General features: G+C 35.8%; 1 protein-coding gene across 2 annotated transcripts; it reads left to right on the top strand.

Annotated features, from left to right (window-relative positions):
* Window positions 1-5,255: 5,255 nt before the first annotated feature.
* LOC103319555 (transcription factor bHLH130-like) lies at window positions 5,256-8,612 on the top strand. Of its 2 annotated transcripts, none has more exons than XM_008221109.3 (7): window positions 5,256-5,558; window positions 5,929-6,655; window positions 7,040-7,386; window positions 7,461-7,634; window positions 7,766-7,831; window positions 7,913-7,981; window positions 8,099-8,612. In XM_008221109.3, exons 2-7 carry the CDS (start codon window positions 6,103-6,105, stop codon window positions 8,147-8,149), a joined length of 1,260 nt encoding a protein of 419 aa, XP_008219331.1. In that variant the 5' UTR covers window positions 5,256-5,558; window positions 5,929-6,102; the 3' UTR covers window positions 8,150-8,612. The 2 variants fall into 2 exon arrangements, with proteins under 2 accessions (XP_008219331.1, XP_088909914.1); XM_089053788.1 differs by having other exon boundaries at window positions 5,373-5,558; window positions 7,046-7,386.
* The last annotated feature ends 1,058 nt before the right edge of the window (window positions 8,613-9,670 follow it).

The following is a 9,670-nucleotide window of genomic DNA, read 5'->3' as shown; positions in this document are numbered from 1 at the left end:
GGTTGAAGACCGTTAGGGTTTTCCTGAAACTTTGTTCAAGTATTTCTTGGTCGGCAGTTAGGCCCTTAGCCCTTGGAATAAAAATTTAGGGGAGGTGCCGTCCATTATGTCAAAGCTTTAAGCTTAACTGACCCTAAAAAATTTCACTTGTAAAGTATTTCTTTTCGGCCCCTTTTATTAATTGTGATAATAAAAGAAAATCGGAATTCGACCGCCCAAGAAGTTCACCGGATCTTGATTCCACATGAAAAGATCGTGGTCGAGGAAAGAACACCTCTCTGCCGTTGGTTCTTTTAATTACCTTGGCAACAAGGCTTTTTCTTTTACAAGTTAATTAGTGTTGCCGAGTTCGGCAACTAAAAATACTCAAACAAAGAAACTTAAAAGACTTCGAGTTTTTGCTGAGATATGGATCAAATGGTGCTCAAGAAAAACTTTGTATCGTAACAAAGAAAATCATGTTGATATGCTGGATGAACGGTTACAATGGATGATGCTCAAGAGCGACTTTGAAAGTGCATTTGAGCTTGTGTTTTGATTGTGTGGGATTCTTCTCCATTTGAGCTCGGCAAGCAAGATGCTCGGTCAGTAATAATATATGTCAGATCATTAGCCTCCATTTGATGTGGCCCAAGATAACTTATTGGGTCGAATAATCCTCTGAAATTAGTTTCTAAAAGACTATTTCTGAACTAGGCCCAAACCTAACTTTAACACTTAGAGGAAAAATGAGCCGTTAAAAACATTTCCTTCCCTATGAAATCGTTAAGTCACAATCATATAATAACAGGAAGCGTAGTTTTGCAATGAAAAAAAATTAGCATGGGCCGCTTAGAGAGGCCCTTCTATGTTGTCATTGTGAAGTTTGATTAAATTCTATAATGAGGGCGTCATATATGGATCTTCATTCGGACCTTCATATTAGCCATAGGATCATTTCATTAAATCTAAGTGAAGTTACTATTCGGATGAATCACGTGATTAATATAAAGGTCCCACATCTATATGCTCTGTATATTGTACCCTCACTATAAAACGACTCTAAAATGTTGAACATCAAAGGCCAAGAGTAGGGCTATGAATGGAAGAAGCCCAATAGCTCAGAGGATGCCCATGAATTAATGTAGATAGATAGGGCAGGGCCTTTTGATTCCCTATATCTATATATCCATACCCATATTCAAAACAAAGAAAAAGCCATAGCCCCTTCCTCCTTTTGCTCCAAAAGGGAGGATTATAAATTACTAAGAAGAAATAAAAAAGTTATAATGCTATATTTGTGTGTATCTTGAAATAAATTGGAACAACCAATTCAAGAGAAGAAAGTATATGTGGTTTGTTGGTTCGCTCATGTTTTGGGAGAGAATCTATTCCTTGCATTTAGATTCCAAATTCCAATACTCTTATGATGATAAGAATTCATGAATGGCTCCACTAGATGATATTTGATGACTGTGTTCGATTCTGCTCTCCACATCACCCACACCATTCATTGTGATCAGCTCAAAAATCTTAACCTTTCAATCATCCAAATCCAATTCCATCCGTACCAGTACAATTTATTCTCTTTTTCTCATCCTCACCCTCTAAGCATACGTATAAGTAGCCTCTCGAGGTTACGTAGGTATGTACTAAGGTTTTCGTATTTACGTATGTTACGACTAAAAATCATCCATGCATAATGCATTCGTTGATGACTAACAGAAACAACACTCTAAAACAATACAACTTCACGTTGAACAAAGTTTTCCCTCTGCAAATTATAAATCTTTCTGCTTTTAGTATTAACAAACTGAATGCCCTCATCCGTTAGGTGACAAAAGTTGATTCAGTTTCGCTACCAAATAGGTTTTTTTTTTCTTTGCCCACCTCATTTCCAGCTACCTCTTCCCCAGAATCATGGAGCTCGTGATGTATACTACTCAACAAGATTCTGCTGACCAAATGGTGCCAGCATATCATTAGCCATCTAAACTTTATAGACTTTTTAATCCCTACATAAGTCAAAATCATTAAGTTAATGAAAAATCATTTCAATGTTTTTCCTTCCTCTTTCTCTCAACTATTTCCCATAACTAAACCCTAATTTTCTATTGAAATCGAGCCTTTCGACTTTTATCAATGAAAAAAACAAAACCTAATTTACTGTACACATTAATTTCAATCGAAATCAAAAGAGGGACAGTTTGAAATGGATCAACTATCTATCAAAGTCTTTATAAGTGTCTTCTTTTACAAACGTGTGGACACAGTTAACTTTCCTTCCAATTTATAAATGCCACCTTTGACAAATGTGTGGACGCCATCGCATTTCCATTTTTATAAATGAGCCGTTGAAAACAAGTGCGTGGGGACTATGACTTAAGGAATTTCTCTCAAGCCTAAATAAGTTTTCTTTTTGCCTCTTCTTGGGTCTACTTCAAGTAACAGTATGAGATGAAAAAAATTAAATTTGATCGCTCAATTTTCATATTTATTTAGGTTTCAAAAATTATACTGGCTAGGGTATTTTGGTAGTCTTCATTTTATTAAAATTTTACGTGAAAACACCATTTTACGAGGAATTTGTAGTTATATGAACACGTAGTATAAATCGTTTATGTGTTATAATATGAGTAAATGATGATACATTGATATTTCTATATGTAATTTTAATATATATATCCACTTATATTATATTAAATAAATAAATTATACCACATTATAATTACTTTAAATTTTCTAAATAATTGATAGCTAGTAAGTAAGTAGGTGACCGAATCCAAATAAGAAAAGGTAAGAAAATGAAATTATTAGAACACATTTTGAGAGTGCAAACTCTCATTCTTAATTTCTTATGGTGGGTCCTACATCAATCACATGCCATTCTCTGGCATGACACGTTGTAGAAATGTTTACATCATTTAGACAATTTTCTATTGAATTATACAACATTATCTAATAATCTAATGCACCACTCCTTACTATCCACTCAACCCTCTTTGTCACTTTGTGATTTATTTAATCAAATTAAGATCTAAAGCAAAGTTAATTAGGGCTCCGGAGATTCTAATAGGTTTCAAAGTACACTAAAATTAAGCACCGATAAGCTGGCATCACCTTTTTTACGGTCAAATCAAGCCGTAATCTAATACAATTACACGTGCATAAGCACTGTAAGTGAAAGTGCTCAATTATCTTTTGAAAAAAAAATAAACCAAACATTAATATAAGGACTAAATCACCTCGGTTGAATCCATGCCGGTGATCTTTAGAGCTTAATCAATTTTAATTACCCACATACTTTTCCTTTAAGCAATAAGCTCTAGACAAGTTTTAACTAGCTAATCATGTGACTTTTCAACCACTACAATAAATTTCGTGAAAACCACTTTTGAATTCATATACATTAGTGATTCTAGATACGGTGCTTCTCTAAATAATCATTTTAAGTGATTCAAAAGAAGCACTCCCACTTGCTTCTCCATAAAATCACTTAAAATAATTATACGAAGAAATGATTCTCTATAGAAGTGTTTTTTGGTATATCCAAAATAAATCCCAAACGAGCCATAAGGGCTTGTTTTGGAATAATTTTTGGAGAGCTATAATCACTTATGGAGAGAAGCACCTCCCACGTACAGCGTGCTTCTTTATATAATCACTTTAAGTGATTTTAAGTGATTCTGGGAATAAGCAAATGCGAAGTGTTTTTTCATAAAATCACTTAAAGTAATTATACGGAGAAGTGATTCTCCATAAAATTACTTTTTGAACTATCTAGAATCATTCTCAAACTAAATAATTATATGGTGAAGTAATTCTCCATAAAAATGATTATTGGCTAATCCAAAATCACTTGCAAGATCCCTAATTAATGATCTAGAGTGAACCCAAAAGTAGTTTGCATTAGAAAATTGGATGAGACAAATTATTTATGAAACCCAATTACAACAACAACCCCACAAAAATTAGATGAAAGGAAGAAAGAAAAGCAATGGCCAGGCGGATCTCTGCTAAACCTTAATAATTGGCTTAAATAAGACAAATTCAAACTTAATAATACATATTAATCTTGAATTAAACATGATATTTTTGTCTTTTAGTAGAAGGGTTTGGGTTGGGGCCACTATCTTTCTATATGTATGTATAAGAGAGACTCTTTCTTTAAGCACAAAATTAAAGAAAGTAATCCTTTGTTTTGATAACCTAAAATATAAATTCCCTCAGGCACGGCATCTGCAGGCTGCAGCGGCACGTCATGAATTATTTATTTGTTCAGTTTCTCCTCAAGAGATGGAGGATTGATTATTAAATTTTCTGTGAATGTGGAGGACGTAATTAAATATTATTCATATCTTGCTTTCGATTAAATTCCAGAATTGCTTTCACGACTTTGTACAGATGAGAGAGAATGTACGAATTGTAGGAATTTACTCTTATCATTCAGACAATCAAATGGGGAGTTTCACTTTACGTGTGATTTATAGATGATTGTAGTCGTTCAAATTTATCTTAAGACTTACCTGCAAGTCTCAAACTTGCAATAAAGTTTGTCGCGCAACGATAAAAACGGCAAATTTGTATTAAAAATCAAAAGCTAAAAGGAAATAAAATATCTTAAATAAAAATAAAATACATCAAACTCCTAAAGAGTTTATGAAAATTATTACACTAAAATAAATTAAAAAGCAAGATCATGGCTCCACATCCTTTTGGGCAATCAGAAGTGAGCCATAGTGCGACACCAACTAAACCCTAAACCAAAATCACATTTTTATTCACACTAAAAGTGTCATTTATATTACCATTAGAGTAAGAGTTAGTCGTATATGTTCACAGTAATTTTGCTTTACCATAGGATGTCGGCATGAAGCATGACCCACGACACTAAGTTTCATTAAAACGGAAAGAAAGAAAGAAAAAAACCAAGTTTCCTTTGCCCAAAACTAAGCTGTCTCTGTCTAAAACAGCACCCACAGTAATAGTGGTCCAAAGCCATGACCTTGTGGTGGTCACCCCTGCGCACCAAAATAGCTTTACCGCTAAAAGTGGGATTAGATTATGTTCTTTTTTGTCACATAAACCCCAGCCCCAGTTCTGTTGGCTAACGTGTACACAATCCGGCCATTTCTCTTGCTTTAATAATATTGGGACATGGTTCTGCTGCAATCGATGCGTATGCAATGCAGCCATTTCTCTCCTTCAGTATTGGGGTTCTTCTGTAAAAGTGACTAGTCTTCAGGGGCATTAATGGTTATAGAAAAATATAAACATGCCAAAGTCACAGAGAGAGAGAGAGAGAGAGTGACTTCTGGCCTCTGTTACTTCTGATTGGCTGAACTAATAGAAGAGGAAAATAAAATGGTTTTTATTATTTTGGTTTGGAAAATGGTTTTTATTATTGTTTTCACTTTATTATCTCTCTTCACTGACTGGCATCAACGAGAACATCACCACTCCCACTACCCCATACTACCCAGCAACAGCAGCACCTGTAGAGAACAGAAGCAAATCTCTAGAGAGAGAAAGATATAGATTTGCTAGAAAGTATTAGAACAGAGAGAGAGAGTATAAAGGTTTGTTTTTGTTATGGTTCTGTTCTTGCCGTTTTCTTTATCATCTTTTATTGTTTTCGATTTCAGTGGGCTGTTTTGATTTCTATGTTATCTTCTTCACTTGGGTGATTGATATTGTATAATAGAAAATTAGGTAGTTAGTAGATTGGAAAGTTGTGGGGATTTGTGAGGAAAATTTGGAGTGAATAGTACTTTATAGTTTCTGTTTTCCTCAGTTTCCTCTGTTTCAGCAGCTGCGTTTATAGCAGAATAAATTTTCATCCAAGTAAAGTTTACATGGATTCGGCTTTGGAGCTAAAATACTTGGGTTGAATCTTTGATTGCTTAGTCACTAAAGTTGGGTTCTTTTTTGTTCTGGGAATTCTGGCAGGGGAAAAGACAGAGTCTCAAGCTTTTGTTCCAATCCTCCTTTTGTAGAGGTTTTGATTTGATCTGGTCAGAGTAGAGTGAAAAGAAGAACCCAAAAGGTAAATAGAAAAGAGGGTTCTTTATTACTTTCTTCAAAGTTCCGGTCTTTGGATGAGAATTGAAGAATAAGGAAGCAATGGAATCAGATCTTCAACAGCATCATCATAAACCCCAGCAGCATATGAACTCTAGCTTGATGCGGTACCGATCAGCTCCTAGCTCATATTTCGCAAGTATTTTGGACTCAGATTTTTGTGAACCATTGTTCAATCGGCCTTCTAGCCCTGAAACTGAACGAATTTTCGCCCGGTTTTTGACTGGTGAAGGTGGTGGTAATGTTGGTGGGGGAGGAGGAGGAACAGAAGAAACTGCATCACATCACAAAGTGACAACACAGACCAATAACCAGCAAACACAGTTTATGGTGCCCAAGGTGGATAATGAAGCAGGAGTGATTCAACAGCAGCAGAGCCATTTGAACAACTATTCTTCTGTTTCTCAGGGCTTTTACCAAAGTCCATCTTCAAAACCACCTTTGCCAAATCAGAGTTTGAATTCAGCTAATGAAGGAGCTTATTCAATGGGGACAAGTCAGTTGCCTTCTGTGAAAACTGGTGGTGTCACTAATTCGAATCTTATTCGGCATAGTAGCTCGCCTGCTGGACTTTTCTCCCATATGAATATTGATGGTATGTTCTATTTTAGTCTTCTATTGCAGATTTCCTTGTTGTGTATTTGGTCCTTTGTAGTATAGATGAATCTCAGATGGAAAAAGTACTAATTCAGGTGACTTAAATTATATTGAGGCAGATTTCTTTCCTTTCCGTTTTAGCATGCTTAATGTTTTCACCATATGCAGAATAAAATTGGCTTTCTGTAATTTAAATTAATTAATTTTGTATAGCAAAGTAATGAACTTTGTATAAGCTTAAAAACTTTAATCTATGCAAAATTTTTGGAAAGAATCAATAAACATATTGGTTCTTGGCTTTGTTTGTTTTTAGTCCTAGTTTATTAAAAGAAGAAAAGATGGTATCAATTTGAGAATGATGCTGATGCTTAGCATTTGGCAGTGGCAGGCTATGCTGCATTGAGAGGCATGGGAAACTACGGAGCCAGTAATAGCACTAATGAAGAAGCATCTTTTTCTTCTACAAGCAGGTTGAAAAATTTCTCTTCAGGGCCACCATCTACATCAGGGCTAATGAGTCCAATTGCTGAAATTGGGAACAAAAGAATGCGATCAGATAATCAAGATTCTAGAGGTTTTGGTGATGGCTCGGGTAACAATTATGTCACTGGTTTCCCAATTGATTCGTGGGATGACTCTGCAATGATGTCTGATGATATTACTCGCTCAACAAGCTTTAGGGAAGATGATATCAAAGCATTTACTGGTTTAAGCTCATCAGAAACTCAGGTACCATATTAACTTTCAAATGTGCTTGGTTGTGTATAATTTGATGTCTGATATAATTTGTTGTTGTCATGCAGGATGTGGAGGCTGGAAATCGCCCGCCTACACTTCTGGCTCATCATTTGAGCTTGCCAAAAACATCAGCAGAGATGGCGGCCATTGAAAAGTTTATGCAGTTCCAAGATTCTGTGCCTTGTAAGATTCGAGCAAAGCGGGGTTGTGCCACACACCCAAGAAGCATTGCTGAGAGGGTAATATTTTAGCACCCTCAATATCACTCATTGTACACTCTTCTTATTGCTTTAAGAGTGTTTAATGAAAAGCTTGATAGGCACATGTATGATAATTAAAATGCTTAAGATGACTATTTTTGTCCTGTCAGGTAAGAAGAACTCGAATCAGTGAACGGATGAGGAAACTACAAGAGCTTGTACCTAACATGGACAAGGTAAATATTTTACTTGCTTTTCTATTTATGAATGGTTGGTGAGGACATCAGACTCAAGTATCTCATGTCTTTACTGTGCAGCAAACAAACACTGCAGACATGTTAGATTTGGCTGTTGAGTACATCAAAGACCTTCAAACCCAAGTCCAGGTATTTTGAGAAAAATAAAATCATGAATGAAAATTCACAAAGATTATTTAAATGTGTACTTGCATTTGTAATTTATTCTTTCATTAATCTATCCTTTTTTCTGTTAATTTTTTCCAGACGCTCTCAGACAATCGTGCTAAGTGTACCTGTTCAAGCAAGCAGCAGTAATAACACAAAAGTGTAGGAGAGACTTTGCTTATTATGTACAGGACCATTAGAAGTTGGAAAAGAAGATAGAAAGCTGTGCTGGGTCTCTTTTGAGCAGAAAAATTGATTGTAGGCTATTTATTTTGTGGGTGGAGAAAAAAAAAGGGTGCTAAAAAGTTGCTGTAAGATCCAAACCCATTGATGACATTAGTAGAATGCAAGCTGTATAGTGTATTTTGTACTGAATGTGACATTACATGTATTTCTACTGTGGAGCTCAAGCAATTTAAGAGACACAGAGAGAGAGAGAGAGAGAGAGAGAGAGGTTTAGCTCTACCCCACACTTTAACGAAGTAAATGGAAATGCAGTCCCCACTGGGGAAACATGCCTTTTTTTGTGGCATAATCGGGGAAGAATGAGTGAAGCAAATTAAAGTTGACCTGATTAATAAATGAGCCTTCTCTTTGCCAGGTTCTCTGTTAAGCACTGGTTCGCAAGTTCTTACGGATCTTGTCATCTTCGACTCTGGGTGAACTGGGGTTTAATTACATATGGAGTTTGCTTATTGTTCCTGCACTGGTTGTTTTAATTGTTTTTATTTCTACTTTCTTGTCTGCAAGAACCCTCCTCCGAGGGCAGTGTTCTTCTTGTGTAATCTTGTATCTGCCTTCATATCAATTAATCTACTCTGTTCGCAAAAAAATAAAAAAATAAAAGAGCCTTTTCTTCGCTTTAATATTGTTAGGTATCAAAGTCCATTCAGTCAAGGATTCTATTTGTTCTTTTTACCCCATTTGGATTTAATATTGTAGGCTCTATTTGCCCCATTTCTGTCTTACCAACTTTTTCTCATTTGTAATCATTTTGCAAGTCTTTCATTTTGTTTGTTGATAAGAACTCGAATGGTTCATACACCTCTAGGAACAATGCCTGTGGAGGCCCAGATGAACCTCAAAAGAATTGCAGATTTATATAGCAGTAACATGACCGGAAGGGCTTCAATGAGGGGGCGTGTGTGGGGACTTAAGTGAGAGGTTCAATCCAACCCTTAAATTTCAACATTTTCAACTTATACATGATTGGATTGGACCCCTCACTTAAGCCCTCACCCATACCCCTTGTTGTAGCAGCTCCCGCAACATGACAATGGCATCCCAATTATTGACCTTGTCTTGTTCTATGCAGCAAGGGGACCATTCCTAGTTTCTTTATATAAAAGTTTTTATGGTTTTGTGGGGTTGGTTTGCTAATGAAAAATAGGGTATTGCCTTTTTGGTTTTGGCCTTCTTGAAATCTCCATGTAAAGCTGTATTGGCTTTGGAGTTTACACCAGAAATGTTCTGAAATGTGTCAAAAGAAGACTCAAACATTAGTTGGTTTTCAAGCTTTTCTTTTCCCCTTTTTTTTTTCCAACTTTGCTTTCATAAGGCATGAAGTGGGAACTTTTAAGTTTGAAGCAAAGAGATAAGAAAAAACAGTTGATAAAATGAGATGCCTTGGTGAAGAAGGATTGCTGAAGGGTGGATAGGTGGCTATAGCTA

Source organism: Prunus mume, linkage group LG1, assembly GCF_029339155.1.
Source record: "Prunus mume cultivar Tortuosa linkage group LG1, ASM2933915v1, whole genome shotgun sequence".
Classification (NCBI taxonomy): Eukaryota; Viridiplantae; Streptophyta; class Magnoliopsida; order Rosales; family Rosaceae; genus Prunus; species Prunus mume.
Note: the sequence above shows the minus strand (reverse complement) of the source record. Positions and strands in the feature narration are given on the sequence as shown.